Source organism: Condylura cristata, unplaced genomic scaffold (genome assembly GCF_000260355.1).
Source record: "Condylura cristata isolate star-nosed mole 26May11 unplaced genomic scaffold, ConCri1.0 scaffold00002, whole genome shotgun sequence".
Lineage (NCBI taxonomy): Eukaryota > Metazoa > Chordata > Mammalia > Eulipotyphla > Talpidae > Condylura > Condylura cristata.
Genome location: NW_004567103.1, coordinates 4,038,133 through 4,056,206, shown reverse-complemented (window position 1 = coordinate 4,056,206; position 18,074 = coordinate 4,038,133). Strand labels below are relative to the sequence as shown.

The 18,074-nt window shown below is 51.0% G+C and overlaps 1 protein-coding gene across 1 annotated transcript in view; it reads left to right on the top strand.

Moving 5' to 3' along the window:
- Window positions 1-18,074, top strand: part of LOC101631470 (nuclear body protein SP140-like protein) — a 45,545-nt gene that overhangs the window by 19,377 nt on the left and 8,094 nt on the right. The window contains exons 13-20 of the mRNA XM_012725203.1: window positions 1,246-1,388; window positions 3,203-3,250; window positions 8,899-8,943; window positions 11,423-11,538; window positions 12,885-13,005; window positions 13,253-13,324; window positions 13,811-13,942; window positions 14,756-14,824. Of these exons, the coding sequence (XP_012580657.1) occupies window positions 1,246-1,388; window positions 3,203-3,250; window positions 8,899-8,943; window positions 11,423-11,538; window positions 12,885-13,005; window positions 13,253-13,324; window positions 13,811-13,942; window positions 14,756-14,824 (746 nt within the window). The remainder of the gene's footprint in view (window positions 1-1,245; window positions 1,389-3,202; window positions 3,251-8,898; window positions 8,944-11,422; window positions 11,539-12,884; window positions 13,006-13,252; window positions 13,325-13,810; window positions 13,943-14,755; window positions 14,825-18,074) is intronic.

Below are 18,074 nucleotides of genomic sequence, written 5' to 3'. Positions count from 1 at the left end.
ATGAATCCACCTGTTCTAGACATTTTACATAAAAGAAATCTCTAATACAAATCTCTTTTATAAATAAAAGCACCAATAACAGAGGCATGTATTCCCCAAGGAAGCCCAAGTTTATTTGAAAAGACCCTCCACCTAACCCCCCCCCCAACACAAAGCAGTCAGATCTGACTTCTACCCTATGAATCCACCTGTTCTAGACATTTTACATAAAAGAAATCTCTAATACAAATCTCTTTTATAAATAAAAGCACCAATAACAGAGGCATGTATTCCAAGGTCACACCTGAGCTGCTGTGCTTTGTCCCTTTTAATTCAAATAACACAGTATTCATGGTATGAGTAGACCACTTCTCAGCTTGGGTTGCTTCCATTCTTTTAACTATTTTTGAATAATGCTGTTTTGAACATCAGTGTGAAAGCTTATGTATAAACATTATTTTCTTTTGGGTATATCACCAGGGTGAAACAGAAAATGTCATAATTCTCTAAGTCCTTAAGGAAACACCAAAATGTTTTCCACAGTGGCTATACTAGCTTATAGGCCCATCAGCAACATTCGAGGGCTCCAATTTCTCTACTTCCGTGCCAACTCTTACTATTATCTTTTTTTTAATACGCTCTGCCTAGTGGGTGTGAAATAATATCTTACTGTGTATTTGGCTTGCATTTCTCTAATGACTAATGATGTATGCCACAAAACTGTCTTTTACACACAGCTGAAATGTTCTAGATAACAGGATTCATGGGTGGGGAAGTTTCTGTTCAATAGAGTCATTAAATGAGTCATGTGATGGTTATTGATGCGATGCCATTCTGAGCAGCAAGCCCCACCCCGCCCCCATCTGCCATCTCTGCCCAGTCTGAGCTTCTGCTGCACACTGTCACGGCGGTTAACGGCTGGTTCTAGGGCCTGTTCTCCAGCCCCAGAACTCAATACCAAATTGGAAGCCTCCCACTCTTCAGATTCACTTCCTTTTCCTTTGTAGTGATTGGGAAACGTTTCAAAGGTTGATTTTGATGGTAATACTGGATTTCTATTAACAAAGTTCAAATAAATGTGCGCAGAAAGCAGGAAATCTCCTTTGAAGGCGCTTAAAGGCTGGGTTTGAGGATTCTGAAATTGGTCACTCTCCCACATGTTGATCTCGAGCTCAGACGGGTGTGTCCAGCTCCACTGGGGTGAAGACCACCTTCTGCATTGTGAGAACAAAGAGCGCTCAAGACCCATTGGCCTTCATCTTGCAGGGTCCTGGGTGCCGAGCATAAAGACTGAGGACGGGAGGTGGTTCACCCCCAGGGCATTTGAAATCAGAGGAGGCTACGCCAGGTCAAAGAACTGGAAGATGAGTGTGCGCTGTGGCGGGAAGACCCTGCAAAGGCTGATGGAGGTATGATGGTGACAGGCAGTGACTGTCCTTGCTTGATGCCAAGGGATAGGTCACCACCTGCTTACTGCATATTTGTTGAGTTATTGTTCAGGCCCCGAGTTGGTCCTGACAGCTAGGAGAAACGTGTCCACATTCATAGCCTCAGTGCAGTGCAGCACACCCATGTGGTAAACAGGGCTCCATCAGGTACATGCAGGGGTGAAGGAGGGAGAGTTCATTCTTTTAAAAAGATTTATTTATTTATGCGTACAAGAACTGGGTGCATGCCAGAGGTATAGGGGGTGAGAGGATTCTCCAGAGTCAGAGAGGGAGACAGAATAGGCAGATCTACTGAAATACACTGCTGAGGGGAGCAGCAGGTGGGTCAGGAGAGCTCTGCTGTGCCCTGGGGGTCACTCCCTGGCCAGGGATCGAACTCAGGCCTCAGTGGCTGTGGACAGCTTCATAGTGCTGTGCTTTAACCCTTTGCGCCACCAGGGAGGGCCCGAGGGAGAGTTCATTCTGACGACATAGACAGCTCCATGCACTGAAAGAAGAGTCCACAGCCACACATATTGTTACAGGGTAGAAGGGCCCTCCAGACCCCCAAACCTGCCCACTGTAAATGGGTTCTGCCATCTGCCACATGAGGATAAAACATATAAAATCTTAATGGAAAAGAACTTTAATATAATTAGTGACCAGTACAGAAGAGACAAAGAATATAGTTTCTAAATCAAATACCCAAAGCGACCCATCCTCTCATGGGTAAAAGTCCACCCAAAAGGGACTGGCCCAGAGCCAGGCCTGAAAGCCCCCGCAAGACTAAAACACCGTCTGGCCGGGACCCATGGAAAAGAGACAGAAATGGCCAGACAAGTCTGGGAGGCAAAGAGCAAAATCAAAGTCAAGATAAATGCTGCCACAGTCACCTCCCCGCGGGTCTTACCCACGTCTGTTTCAACCAGTCCGGGGCCAAGAAACGAGCTGCTTCTTCACATGTCTCTCTGTTCTCTGTGCCTCCCTCAGGTCTCCTGGCCTCCATCCTGCTCCTTCCTTCTCCAGTCTCCTCCCCAGCTTCTCCTCCCTGGGTGGGGCAGAGAACTGGAATCTCCCCTTTTGTTCAGGACTCCCCTGTTACAACATGGGGAGAAGTCACACCAAGGAAAGGCTGACATGAAGCCAGAAGCACAGCCCAGGTCAAGGCAGACAGACCGTGTGTGGTCCACCTATGTGAGGGCCAGCTCACAGGTTTGATGAGTTTAAACTCAACATAGACACTATCTTGGAGCCCCAGGGGCCTTGATGCCCGTGTTCAGCCTACAGTACTCGTACCGATTGTCAGCTCTTTCTGAGTATTCCCTGACTGACCTGGCCCTGGTCACCCTCTCCCAGGCTTCCAGAGTCCACTATGAAGACTCTTTCTATGCTGTTGACTATCCTCCCATGCACTTTCTTTTCCTCTTAAAGCCCTCTGCAGTCGGCTATCTCTGTGTGCTCATGGCTGATCGAGTGCCTGATATCGAGTAGTTTTGGAACTGAGGGAGCTTCCTTACACACGCTCGCTGGGGTGGCTGGTGGAAATGCCAAGGAGGTATGATGTGTCCGAGACATCGTGAAGAAAGGCCTCTTAATCTTGGGGGGAAGCACAAGAGAAAAGAGACTCTACAGATGTCAGCTTCAGTTGATTGAATTCCACGATTACAAGTGAGAGAGAGCGCGCTGGTTTCTCAACTTTTGGTTTGAATTGACAGGGGGCATTCAGGTAGAAATACTGAGAGGTTAGAAAAGCCAGACGCACAGGCTAGCGTGTACTTGGATCTTTTATCTTTCAGGAAGGAATTCTACATAAGCCTCCGAGAAACTATAACAGGAAAAGAAAGGTGATTATTATATAACTTTCTATAAGTTCTTCTCATATAACTGATCTGACATGTTCAGTGTGTTATTTCATGGCCTCCCAAGTAGGTAAGTAAAATTAAGCTTCATCTATACTACCTGTTTGGGTTTTTTTGTTGTTTTTTTTTTTTCATTCCCATGTGCCTTTCAAATAGCTACTAAGAACAGCCGTGTGTCTAGGCAAGGCCCTCTTTGGATGGGAAACCATTTGAGATACAGATGATGAAGAGTCATCCATGTAAAACTCAGGGATGAATTTTAGTGATTGATGCAAAAGTAGTAAGAGTGTCCAAGCTGGGAAAGCGAGCGTGTTTGTGTACAGAATACAGAAAAATATTGCCTGCATGGTGACAGGGTCATCTTTAGCTCGCAGGTTTGATTTTTATTTCTACCAGTCACATGATTTCCTACCTTGATTTAAATCAGGTAGCACAAAAGTTTGCTCTCCGTCGCCAGACGGCCAGGCAGGGGCACTGGTGCCACATTGTTCCATGTGAGTGGCAAACAAAAGCCAGCTCCTTTTTATTTATTTATTTATTTTATTTTTTAACGAGTTTTTTAAAATATAATAGTTTGTTTACGTCATTTTGTACATTTTTTCCCCATCTCAATTGTAATCCCCGTGGGTTTCCCATCACCGAGTCACCCGTGTGCCATCACCATAGTCCAGTGCACTTCTCTTCCCTCACCCCTGTTTTTTGATCCCATTCCCCACTCCACCCCCGCAAAATGTCTCTGGTATATGGTTGTTCATTATTTTTGTTATTTTCTCGCCTGGTCCATTATACTCCTGCTATGAGTGAAACCACCCGGTATTTTTCTTTCTCTTTCTGGCTTATCTCACTCAGCATGATCTTTTCCAGCTCCATCCAAGTTGCTGCAAAAGACATGTGTTTCTCTTTTTTGGTTGCTCAGTAATATTCCATTGTATATATGTACCACATCTTTCTAATCCAGTCATCTACTTTTGGGCATTTGGGCTGCTTCCATGTTTTTCCAATTGTAAATAAAGCAGCAATAAACATGGGGGTACAAGTATCTTTTTCAATCAGTGTTTTTGTGTCTTTTGTTAGATACCTAGGCGTGGGATAGCTGGGCCATAGGGAAGCTCCATGTTTAGCAGCTTGAGGAACCTCCCGACAGTTTTCCATAGTGGTTGTACTAGTTTGCATTCCCACCAGCAGTGCAGGAGAGTTCCTTTTTCTCCACATCCTCGCCAACATGTGTTGTGACTAGTTGTTTAAAGATGTGCCATTCTCACTGGGGTGAGGTGGTATCTCATTGTGATTTTAATTTGCATCTCCCTCATTACAAGTGATGTTGAACATTTTTTCATATGCTTGTTGGCCATCTGCATTTCCTCTTTGGAGAAGTGTCTTTTTAGCTCTTCTGCCCATTTTTTGATGGGGTTGTTTATTTTTGTTGAGTTTCATCAGTTCTTTGTATATCTTTGCACACACAGCTATTTTTCAAGGGGGAATTATCTCCCCTTCTTGAGGATGGTGCTGTTGAGAAAACTTTTGGGAGATGGACTTACTGTACAGGAGGGTTGCCCTAAAGCATTATTTGCTGGGTGCCCCTCACCTTTGGCACCACCACAGATGTTGTACAGACCTCCCTTCTCTCCGTGAGAGTGATTTCTCCTTTTGTGAGCAAAATTATGGAGAAGACAGACAAGCATGAAAGGAGCAGTGTAGATCAGGACAAGTTGGTAGCTATTCCAAAACTGGTTTTGATCTAAGTCAGTTATTTTACCAAGAAAATGGGTATATTTGAGAAAAACAGATGAGCTGCAATTTGGAAAATACACTATATAATTGCTTATAATGAACCATAAGCAAATCCAGAGACTCAAATCTGGGCACCCTGCTGTTAGTGGGGGATGCAGGGGATGGAGGAGGGTGTGGTAGCTTCTCAGTGAATGGGCACAAGCACTTTTTTTTTTAAAGATTTATTTATGGATGGATGCAAGAACTGGAGTACAGGCCAGAGGTGTGGTGGATGAGAGGATTCACCATAAACAGAGTGGGGACTGCTCAGGCAGACTGAAATACACTGGTGATGGGAGCAGTAGGTGGGTCAGGAGAGGTCTGCGTGCCATGTGGGTCACCTCCCTGGCTGGGGATGGAAATCCTGTTGCAGTGGCTGCAGATAGCTTGATAGTGCTGTGCTTTAACTGTTGTGCCACCAGGGAGGGCCTGCTACAGTACTTTTTATGGGTGAAGGTATTGCTGTGCAGTACCCTTTGGGGTACTCAAGTGACTCCTCCCTGTTTGGAAGTTAAGGGTTTGCTTCTTCCCTTTTGGGGCATGCTAGAATGAAGCCTGCACAACGTCAAGTAGGTTATGCGAGGCCCCTTTACAGGCCTTCCCAACTTCCGTTTCAGTGGATGTTCCTTTACTAATTTCACACTAGACGTGGATGAGCATTTGAGGAAGAAAGGTGTGGGAAGAAATGCAGTTCTTAAACACAGCAGATAGAAACAGGCATTCGAGCCATTCACAGACTTCTCAGCTCAGTCATCGTTGGCCAGTAGCACTTCCCCTGGCAACAGGAATTAGAGGCCCAGCCTCCCCGGCATTCTTTATCTCCTCTAGTGGCCTTTTCATCTCCTGCATTTCTTCTCTTTCCTTTCTTCAATTCCTTGATGGCTTGCCTCATATCATTTTTTTTCCTTCTCATCTTTTTTTTTTGTTTGTTTATGATGAGGATTCTGAATTCTCTATCCGGTAGACTGAGCAGTTCTTCTACTTCTTTGGTGCTTTCTGGTGACTGATCTTTCTGTGGTGAAATTTTCCCTATGGACTTGCTTGGGCATTTGTTTGTCTTCTTTTCCCTGTCGTGTATTTTCTAATACTTTCTATTCGCTGAGACACAGTGTTGCTATTATTGACCAGCATTCTTCTGGCTGTTCTTTCTGGGATGGCAGAGGGGCTTCCAGACACTTCAGTTGTGGAGGGTGTTCTGAGCCTTGTTTTGTTTCAATATCTCCTGTTTTTCCAGCCCCCACTGTGTGGAATTGTGTCTGTCGTCTCTGCCCGTGACAGTCAGGGTTCTCTTGTGGTGTTCAGCTCCTTCCAGTAACACGCCGAGTCCTTGTCTCTGGAAGGTGCCTGTTGCTCTTTGTAACCGTGTGATGTCCTGGGTTCCCTCTATGCTGGGGTGCAGCCGTGGGGTGTGGCGTGTTAGAAGTGTCACAGCTGGGCCTCTGGTCGAGCCAGTCACTGAGCACTGTGGGCCTTGCAAGGCAGTGCCTTACCAGCTCACAAGTCTTCCGGCCACTGTTATCCAGTAACACCTTGAGTCCAAGATTCTGCTGTGGGGGCGAGGGATGCAGGGGTGCATCTGGGAGCGCCAGAAGGGGGCACGCCTCCCAGCTGTGCAGGCTGCCCGTCCTCCCTCAGCGCCTCCAGGGTTCTTTGTGCCCACTCCAAGCCGTCACTCCTGAGCAGTTTTTCCCCACCTCGTGGGTTCCACTCACAGAGCTGGGTTGTCTCTTTAACTCCAGGGCTTTACTGCAGGTTTTGTGGGTAGACCCGTGGCAAGTCTCCCATCTGAAGCACTTCCTAGGGCCTCTCTATGCTAGAATGTGCCGGTGAAGGATTGGGGAGTGTTAAAATTGTTGCAGTTTGCCAGGGTTGGGCCTGTGGTTGAGTGAGTCTATCCACCGGTTTTTTTTTCGGGCCACAGTGGTGTTGGGGGTGGGGAGGGGTGGATGCAGGGTGTGGGGGATTTAGGGAGCACTAGAAAGGCCGCAAGCCTTCCAGCTGTACAGGCTGCCCGTCCTCCCTCAGGGCTGGGGGAGTGTTAAAGGTGTTGTAGCTTCCCAGGGTTGGGCTTGTCTTTTATTCAGTCCAACTGGTTCTTTTTTTCCCCTTTTACCTCTGGGGCTTTGTGAACTTGCTGACCTGGCTTTAGTGACCAATGGTGGAAACAAGCCTCCAGGCCTATGCTGTGGGGGCGGGGCCCGCAGGGGGCTCTGGAAGCAGCTGCCCCAGTTGCCAGTTCCTCTTGTCCACCTCCCGGCTCTGTGTGTCCACCCCGGGCAGTCTTTCCCCCCAGCTTGGGTTCCACTCACCGAGCTGGGTTGTCTCTCTTTATCTCTGAGGCCCAGCCTCTACGTGACCTGATGTGCTGGATGTCTGAATTATCAGTTCTGGGACGTTTCACCCCCAGCCTCACCCAGAGGGAAACGCTTGTTTCCCTTGTCAATGAGTATGTTAACAACTAGCTCGGGGACCGTTGTACAGGTATAAACACTTCCTCAGTCTAGATGACCACGTGTACTGTCAGCTTCCTTCCAACAGTTTCTACCTGGAGTCACAGACACAATATTATTTACAACAAGCTGCTGTTGCCTCTGCCTGTTCATGAGTCTGCAGAGAGACATGTCAAGTCTCCATTGAGGAGGAACAGCCCCCCCAGAGTGAGAGGTCCCAGGTTTATTACCATCCCTGGGGCCGCTGTGCCCCCCAGAAGATCTTGCGCTGATGGAACCTTTGGTCTCTAGAACCTTCATTGTCGCCCTGGGAGCCACAATAGCTTCCTGTTCCTGACGAGGGCCAGTGACAGCTGCATGCTCTAAAATAATCAGTTATACTCCTCTGGAACAACTGTTTATTGTTTGGTAATATTTGCTTAAGAGAGAGGGAATAATCTCTTTCCCTAAGCGAAACAATACTTGTTTATTAAACATATAATCATCAGTCTTTATGTTCTGTGCTTATTCAGAAGAGGCACGAAGCAGGGACTTCCTCAGTGGGCTTATACAGGCCTGAGTCCCTCAGGGTCTTATCCTCAACGGCCATTAAAGAAGATTGAAATAATACCCCTGGCCTTAAGTACTGTTTCAACTTCACTGTGTAACATAGAAGAACTGTTCGTGGGCGGGGGGTCGGGTGGGGTGGGGAAGGGCCTCTGGGACGTGCAGAGAGGTGGGCAGTGACATGGCCACTCCTAGGGTCACTGTCCCATGGGCCACGCTGCTTTATCACCTCTCGGTCCTGACTGAGCGGTCAGCCCAGATGCCTCTATCCTGGTAGGAGAGGCGGCCAGGTGGCCCTCCTGTGTAAGCAAAAGCAAAGTAAGTCTAGTAGGTCTTTTTCAGTTACCTCTGAATAGTCAGCCAGCTGACATCTTGGGATTTGGATGGAAGGGGGATGAGGGCAGCTTTCTGGAAGAATCATAACACTGGGGGCCCGGGATGCAGCTCATCTTTGGGGCTCCACCCCAGGGGAGCCATAGAAGGCCATGGGTTGTTTCCCCTGCATGGATGTCAAAACTCGGGGCTCTGTGCACGGGGTCTGTTACGAGACAGACCCTCACTGCAGCCCCTCTGGTGGGATGTGACCCTCTGGTGGAGAGAAAATGCCCAAATGCCTCCCGAGGACATTTTCTCCAATTCTCTCTGTTGAGAAGACTCCTGCGTATCTCGGGTCTGAAAGCCAGAGAAGGAATCACACTGGCCACGCGGTGCTACCTGGGCTTTGAATTCTCCTGGTCGATACATAGGCCATAAAGAGCGGAAATACTGAGTGGACCGTGACTTGAGTCTTTTAACAAACATCACTTTAGTAAGTGGTTAATTCAAGCTCCCATTCAATATTGTCACTCAATCTTTCTCTCTTTTCAGTGGAAAACACAGAGTTCGGATGATCATCCCCCAGCTGACCCCTGCGTAAGTACGAACCCCCACCCGGAACCCCAGGACCGCCCAGCCTTTCCCCTCGCTGTCTTTGACGCGCCCCCTGGCTCCCTCAGTACATTCGCAGAGATGAGCAGGGGACGGCAGACACGTCCCCTCGCCAGGTGGATGGTTCAGGGTGTCGCTGTGAAAGCGCCTTTCCGTGTGTCCAGTGGAGACCCCCCTTTTCCTCACCTCCCCCGGACACGGGTGCATGGGGAGAGTTGTAGACCAGGGTGGTCCCTAGAGTGGAGGCTGCTGTGCCAGCGGCCACCGGAGCTGAGGAGGTCAGGGGGACACGCGGCCGGAGCAGGCCGCGCTTTAAGGGAGGCGGCAGGAAAGGGACCGCAGGCATCGCCCCCAGGTGCCGGCGAGGGTGATGGCGTCGCACGTCAGCCAGCGGACAGCCACGGGTCAAGCCGGCGCGTCTGGGGCGGGCCCTGTCTGTCGCGATCCTGCAGAGACACGTGTGCCGGCCAGCGGGGCTTTGCAGAACCCGTGTCCAGTCGCCAGGGCCTTCAGGGGCTGGAACCCCCACCGAGGCAACCCCAGGGCATTGTACGCGGCTGCCTGGCACCGGGGGGCCGTCTGGTCCTCGGGCCGTCCTCTTCCCGCCCCACGTGCCGCCAAACCAGGGATGTCCCTCTCCTAGGCTGCGTCACACTTTGCATCCTCTCCCTGCAACAAGGGGAATATTAGTCACTTTTTGCACAACTCCAGGAGACGTCTCTCCCCATGGGGCGCCCTGCGGGGGCTGCCCCAAACTTCCAACACAGGCGAGATCTCCAGGAGTCCCGGACTTCAGGGGTCCCTTGAGGCCTGGAAACACTTTGATCTCCAGGGTCTATGGATCTTTTTATTTTTCTATTTTTAATCTTTTAAAGATTTATTTACTTATGAATAAAGAACTGGGGGTACAGTTGATGCCTAAAATTAGTGACAGCATTCATGGAATTAGCTGTCCTTTAGCTTGAAAGGCTGTCCTGGTGCTGGTCTGGCTGCTCAGAGCCGTTTTGCAAGATAATTGCTTGAGAAGTTTTTGTTTTTTGTTTTTTTTTCAGTAGTTTCTTCTTCTTCTTTTTTTTAAGATCCACCCCTCCATTTTGCATACAGGAACTGGGGTACAGGTCAGAGGTGCAGGAGGGTGAGAGGATTCACCAGGGACAGAGTGGGGAGCAGAACAGGCAGATCGACAAAATCCACTGCTGAGGGGAGCAGCGGGAGGGCCAGGAGGGGTCTGCCGCCATGTGGGTCACTCCCTGGCAGGGCTCGAACTCATGCCGCAATGTCTGGCGAGAGCATGATAGCACTGAGCCTTTAACCCCTGCGCCACCAGGGAGGCCCGTGTATAACTCTTTGGATGAGGAAGGTGCACGTGGAGAGCTATTTCTCACACGGTCCTGTCCTCCATGAAGGTAACAAGAGAGCTGTGCCAGCCAGGACATGGGGAGCCCGCCGTTGCTCGGCCTCGGATCCCCACCTGACCGGATGGCCGCACTGGGCAGTCCTCCCTCCCCCTCCCCACCCCCAGCTCTGTGCTGCTGCTCTGAGGGGCCACCTGCGCATCCAGATTTTCTAGTGCTCCTTGGGGTGTTTTAACGCAGGGCCTGAGCTCGGGGCCACTGCAGACTGGCGCTTCTAAAAATGAGACTTGGCGCTACGTAGACACGAACACGAACCAAAGTTCAACTGCGCTAAAGGAGATTAGATCTGCTGCGAGGCTTAAGATGGAGACTGAGATTCTGCAATCGCGTATCCATTGGTATCAGTCAAGTATCGGCCGGGTGTGTGTGCCCCACACAACCGTTGTAGAGGACAAACACTCGCTCCTGCAGGGGCGCAGAAAGCCTTCACCTCGGCGCTTGAGCAAGCTCCTGGCCGTGCAGAGATGCGCCGCCACACCTTACATGCCAAGGTGTCGGGGCACCGCCCCCCGCTGCCAGGGCCACAGTGCTACCCTCCCTGATGCCTGCCCGCCCCTCCGGCCCTGATCTTCCTGACCCAGGGCATACACAGCCCTCCAGACACAATTCCATAACCCCGGGGTCCTCCCCAGCTCTTCAGCTTGGGAGGTTTATGCTCAAGAAAATGGGCCACAGGAACATCTCAGAATAGTATCTTGTCTTTTCAGAATTCTCAGCGAATCACACTTCAGTGTGTTCATTATCTCATGCAGAGAAGAGAATTAAATAAGACACCAGATTCCAAGTCCAGTTTGGTCAGTAGGATAATCCATTTCTCAAATCATCTTTAATTCATGTCCCACATCAAATCTGTCTTCATAGAGAAAACCTCGGTCAAACTCTGCCCAAACCTGAAATCTCTGCTCAGTGTCGCTCCTTAACATTCTACGGGGAATCTCACTGGCACGGGCGCCCGGGCGCTTGGCTACAAGCCAGGCCGTGTGCCTGGAGTCGCAGCCCGTCGGCGCGGCTCACTGATCCTGCCGTGTCTACTTTATCTCCCCTTCTAGCCTGAAAACTCAGACATATGTGAGGTGTGCCATGGGCCCGGAGACCTCTTCTGCTGTGACACCTGCCCAAAGTCCTTTCACAGGAGGTGCCACATCCAGCAAATAGACCCAAACAGGTTGGTGAGACTCTTAGCTGCTTCTTGTGGTACAACGCTCCCACCCTCACGCTCCGCCGCACAAGTGTCGGCCTCCGTCCTGTGTCGCGTGTGGACAGAGCAGGGAGCTTAAGCAGCAGGATCCGGAAACAGGTCCAGGACTGTTCCTCGGGGTGGCAGGAGCAGTGTCATGCCGCGAAATCTCTACCAGTAATGCCAGGTGCAGTAGAAAGAGACGTCACAGCTCCCGGCGTGGGTCCTGACCCACGTGCTTCGGTAGAGGCAGCTGCAAGTGTAGCATGTGGGACCCGCTGGACGTCGCAGACTTGGGGAGCTGGGGCAGTGGCCAGCCTTCCGAAGGCGTCCCGCAGCCCGCGGGGGCCATGAGAGGCCCTGAATTCTGAGGGGTGGGCCCGCGGCTGCATTTCCTCTGCTGTGCCCTCGGGCAGAGGTGTAGGCACGCAGACAGCGTGGAGGTTGACAAGGCGTGCTATCGGCTGGGGAGCGCAGACGGTGAGCTCATCAGCACTGTGCCCCCAGGAGGACAGAGCACCCCCTCCATGATGGGGAGAGCAAGTGTCCTCGGCCCGCTCCCAGCACTCCCCAGGGAACGAGGCCATCTCAGGGCTCGGCCATCTGCACCCCCTACAGGTAAGAAATCTGCAGAGGCCGGAGATGGACCCCTTTTTTGCCTTGAGCCTTAGGCAGTCTTCACCCCATCGCCATGGACACTTTATCATGGACCCCGCGAGCTGGCACCATGGTGGCCAAGGCAACCGGCTAATTGACATCTGCAAGGTGGATCATCATCCGCCGTGTCTAGAGCCCCCGCTCAGGGCCTAGGAGGGGCCGAGTCTAGGGGCAGCGGGAGAAATCGGCAGTGGTGCACATCTTCCCAGGACGGGTCTGCAGCTCAGATTCTAGGCGAAATTCAGTAATGGCAGAGAGAAGGAAGCCTGTCACGTGCACCAGGCTGCCCTCAGTGCCGGGAAACAAGGGTCGGTTTCCTGGTTTTTGCTACAGTCTCATGGCTCAGAAGACCCAGAACTCCAGCACTTAAGGCCCTAATTTCTATCCCTCCCTCGGGCGCATTATCAGGTTCACAGGGGTGCTGATGAGCCCTGAGTCCTGGGATCAGAGAGCGCTCAGACCCCCTGCGGCCCCTCAACAGCCTGTCGGTCCTGCCACACGATCAGCGTGGGGGGCGCGGGGTCGGTGGCAACTGCGCCCCAGCGGCCTTTCATTCAGAGGCTCCGAGGGGGCGTAGGGGGCAGGACAACCTCGGCCATTTTGAACAGAAGCCACAGCACTGTGGGAGCAGCAGGCCCCCGAGCCCAGCCTCGCTCACGTCTGCCCTGACTTCCCAGGGACCCGTGGAGTTGCATCTTCTGCCAGATGACGGCGATGCAGAACAGTGCCCCAGAGTGTGAACAATGTCATGAGGAATCCGAGGTCCTGAAGAGGCCAATGGAGGGTGTGGACAAGCTGGTGAGTCTGGCTGTGACCCTGGAGCCGCCTCCTTGCTGTTTGCACGAGGCGAGATGCCCAGGGGCGGGCGGGGAGGGTGCCCGAGGCTGACCCCTGGCTCCGCGTGCTGGGTCACAGGCCCAGAGACGCTCACGCACCTCAGACTCACACTCAGCACCAGGCCTGGGGACTGTGCGCGCTGGCTGGGCGCTGGGAGCTCCTTCTCTCCCGGCAGTTTGTCACCTAAAACCTCCTCTCTCTTTTGCAGAAATGTCAGTTCCTCCTCGTGAAGGTCTTTGCCTGTTCAAAAAGCTTGGTTTTTACCCCAACCCCCTTCTATGTAAGTAACAGCATCCAAGCATGGACTTGGTATCTCGCAGGTTTGTGGCGACTTCACAGAGTGCAAATCGCCATTGGCCTCGGCCTGGGTGGCCGAGGCAGCTGAGGCAGCCGTCACGGCGAGGTACCACAGATGGGGGCGGGGGGGGGGCAACACCCACAGGTATTTCTCACTGCTGGGGACAGAAGGCACCAGCTGGCATGCCCTGGAGTCAGGGGAGCCTCGCGAGGTTACAGACTGTGCACATTTTACTCCTCCCAGGGTGGAAAGAGAGGGAGCACGCTGGGTGCCTTCTGTAAGGGCGCTAATTCCAGTCCTGAGCACCCCACCCTCGTGACCTAATGATCTCCCACCTCCTAAGACCACCACAGGGCAGGGCTTTCACGTGTGAGTGGGGGGCAGCGACACACTCAGTCCACAGGAGTGGGGGGCGGGGAAGGCTCCCTGAAACCTGCCATTGTCCTCCCTTGGCTCTTTTCTCAACAGAGTAAAGAGTCAACTCAAGACAACAGAAAGTTCATGTGGTTGGCCAGAATCAAGAAAAGGCTTTGCAAAAATGTGTACTCGCATGTGGAGACATTTGTGCAGGACATGCGCCTCATCTTCCAGAACCACAGGGTGAGCAGTGCTCTGCTTCCATTTTCCTTTCAGTTTGCCCGTCATCTTCTTATACCAGGGAAATGTCACAACTCCGTCAGCCCGGGGCAGACCCACCCAAGTAACCATTCTGGGGGTTTCTAAAAGCCCCACCCTCTGGGGAGGAGGGAACAGCAGAGGCCACGCCTCTACGTGGACATGGCAGGCACAGCCTCAGCAGGGACTCACCTGCAGACAGGGACTCACCTGCAGACAGGAGCTGAGAGCAGCCCGCCCACGGGAAAGCGGGGAGCGTGTCCAGGGCAACGGTACCTCCCGTCCTCCAGCACGTTCTGAAGATTTCAAATTCATTTTCTAAAATTGAGGTGGAAATAGCACCTTGAGAAAAACTTTATAGTAAATGCACTTCCCAGTTTTAGAAAGTAAACCAAAAAACAAGTAGTTAGTGTTTTGTTTCAGTGGGATTTCTCAAATTCCCACATCCTGGATATCTTTACATCTGAGTTTCCTAGTGCTGTATCAGTAAGTCAATGTGGATTATCACCTCAAGGGGGGGAAAGGAAATAGGAAGACAGCCGTGAATCTGCTCTGGCCATTTCTGCGTTACTATGTTGTTACAAGAAACATGTGCTGGGTCAAAAAGTGAAATAGATGGAAGCTTTAAGAGGACGCCAATCACTGGATTTCTGTGGACAGTTATGCCTGTCCAGAGAAATGATGGAGCTGCAGGGAACTTGGTTACTGTTACTGTGGCGAAAGTGGGGTTACCCAAACCAGGGAGCCCAGCTCTGTGCCATCTCTGTGACCACTTCTGTCCCTGCTTGAAATTTTCAGGGAAAGGATTTCCTCACTCTGGAGAACAACTTTGAAGACTATTTCCAGAACATTTTTGCCATCAGGAAATAGGCGGGAAGCATTTGGAGCCCAGTTTTTTCAGCACAACCCACCCCAGAACCTCCAGCAGCCACACCCGACCTGCCGGCCCCTCCACCCTCTGCCTGTGTCTGCACAAACTCTGGGTGGCTCTTCATCAGCTGTTCTATTCATACATGTGCATACAAATAAAATATTCATCCAAATAAATTTTTGAAGGTCTTCTCAGTGCTCTTAAGGAATAACTTGGAGTGAAACCTAATAGGAAACAAAGAATCTTTCTAGGAAGAACCATATCTTGGGTTTCTGGTTATTTGACTGTTTTGTTTGGTTCTGAAGGAAACTGTCTCTTCTTTCCTCCTCCGCTTCTAGGACATGCTCATTTCTTTTTTACTCTCAGGTAGTTGCTAATTTTTTTGTTATTTGAAGTGATCTTTTTCTCACTGTATTTGACTGCTGAGGCCAGCTGGCAAAGCGTCACCCCGTCTCACCCCTCAGTACTGGCTGTAACCTTTGCGCCGAGCTGCTTCATGAGGCCCAGGCGTGCGCTCAGCATCTTCAGTGTTCAGTTCAGCGCAGCCTGTGACAGCATTTCCCGCGGGCGCACTCAGACCTCTGACAATTCTCGCTCTGGGGGGAACATCCTGCATCCTGGAGACCCCAAATGTCCAAGACACCACACAGGCAAGACTAAAGAGCAGCTGATGTGATCTAAGTCTTGGCAGGGGCCCTGGGATCCTTCTAGAATGCAGGGCCATGGAGCCAGAATTGCTGCTCAAGGCCCTGGTCACTCCACACACCTCCTTGGCTTCCAGCAGCCTCTCGCGGGTCAGTTCTGATGAGGTCTGAGGTTTTTTGGCTGTGTTAAGGTGGAGCCCAGGCATGGCCGTAGCCCAATTGGGAAACTTCTGCTGTAAACACTGTGGCAAGGTTTCCTGACACTGGATTTGGTAGTGATTTCAAGACATGACATCAAAAACACAAGCAACAAAAGGAAAAGTACTTAAGAAACTTTGTGCATCAAAATATAAAGAAAGTGAGTAAGGATAGGGAGAAGATAGTTGCACGTCATACATTTGATAAGGGGATCCATATTCTGTCAGGTAAAGAACTTCTGAAGCTCAACAACAAAAAAGGCTCAAGTCAAAAATGGGCCGAGGGCCAGGCAAATGACCACAAGCATGGAAAGATGGCCAACATTGTTAGTCATTATGGAAATGGACATCAAAAACTCAAGATGCCGCTTCATCCCTACTGTAGGCTTAGGGGACAGGAGAGAGAGGCAGACAGAGATTGGGGCTGGCGGACTGCTGAGGATGTACAGGTCGGAATCATCCTGCGTTATTGGGTAAATATAAAGTGAGGCAACCATTGTGGGAAACATCTCGGCAGCTCCTCAGAAAGCTAAATCTACAACTACCACATGAACTAGCAATTTCACTTCTAGGTCTCAACCCAAAGAAAGCAGGGATTTAACGGATATTTGTACATCAGTGTTTTATGGGCATTATTCACAACTACTCAAGAAGTGGAAACAAGCCAAGCTTCCATCAATAGGTGACTAAATAAAATGTGTGTATACATACAGAGGAACATTATGCAGCCATAAAAAGGAACAAAGATTTTAATATCTGCCACTGTGTGATTGGGCCTTAAAAAACATTCTGCTAAGGGGCCTCCCTGGCTGCACAGGAACCAGTCTCAGCACTTTGAAGTTGTCACCAGCCACTGTGACATCAGTTTGATCCCCGGCCAGAGAGGTGACCCCCAGGGCACAGCAGTCCTCTCTTGTCTCCTTGCTGTTCCCCTCAGCAGTGGATCTCAGTCCATCTGCCTATTCTGCTCCCCACTCTGTCTCTGCGTAATCTTCTCAACCCACCCCCCACCACCTCTGGCCTATACCCCCTTTCTTGTCCGCATAAATAAATAAAAATAAGTCCTTAAAAATAAATCCTGCTAGGCCCTCCCTGGTGGTGCAGCGGGTTAAAGCACAGCACTGAGAATCTAAAGCCGCTTCCTCTTGAGTTCGATCCCCGCCTGCCCCGGAGGTGATCCACATGGTGCGGCAGACCTCTCCTGACCCGCCCGCTGCTCCCCTCAGCAGTGTACTTCGTTGATCTGCCTGTTCTGTTCCCCGCTCTGTCTCTGGTGAAGCCTCTCGCTGCCCCTGAGCCTTTGGCCTGTACCCCAGCTCTGTATGCACAAATAAAATAAAATCTTTAAAAAAAAAAAATAAATAAATAAATCCTGCTAAGTGAAATAAGCCAGACAAGGGACAGACATGATTCTGCTTCCATGAAGTGCCTGCAACAGGCAAATTCACAGAAACCGACAATCAGAAAATAAACTGTGGATAACCAGGGGCCAAAGGGAAAGGCAGTGGGGAGTTACTGTTTAATGGCACAGACAGAGCTCGTGTTGGGAGACAAAGACGTTTTGGAAATAGATGGCGGTGATGGTCGCACAGCCTCGTGTCCTCAACGCCACTGAACCGTGCGCTTGCAGACGGTTAAAATGCCGTCGGTACAGATTTCGCTGCAATTTAAAATGGTCACGGAAAGGGCTTCATATGACTGGTGGTGGCGCTCTCTGCAGAACCAGGACACAGGAACGGAGCCTCCCTGGGAGGAGAAAAGCAAAGGCGAGGGGCCGGTCCTCAGCTTCGGGAAAGGGATGCGGCTTGCGGCCAGCTAACTCCAGTCGAGCACGGTGCAGAGTGGCTGCTGATTTGTGTGACTTCCTACTACTGTGCACACTAACAAATTTATTCCATCCTGTTTAATTTTCAGTCTATCGCCCTTCCATGAGTCAGTTTAATTTTGGTGATACGGACACATAAACTTAGTTCCTTCTTGCAGGATCTGGTTTGATCTGCAAGGTTCATGCAATTACTCAGATCCCTAGGAACTGTCTCGTCGCTAGCCTTCCTGGGATGGGACCTCTGGTTGCATGGGGCAGCTTTCCTCTCTGAAGCTCCAGGCCTGACACAGGTCCTCCGGCCAGAATTCACCCAGCCACAATTCACCACCAACCAGGATGCCCTCTCCTGAAATCTCCCTCCCTGCCCCATCCCGGGGTCCTGGCTGCCCCCCTGGGGGGCGGCCCCTGCAGCTGCCGGCTGTGAGCTGTGCTCTTACTGGCCTTGGGCACTGTTTTCTCTTCCACTCAGGCATGTGCCCGGAGCACAGGTGTGGGGGGGAGGGGTGCCGTGCTGTGACACCTGTCCCAGGTGCTTTCACAAAAACTGCCACATCCCACCTGTGGAAATCGAGCAGTTTGT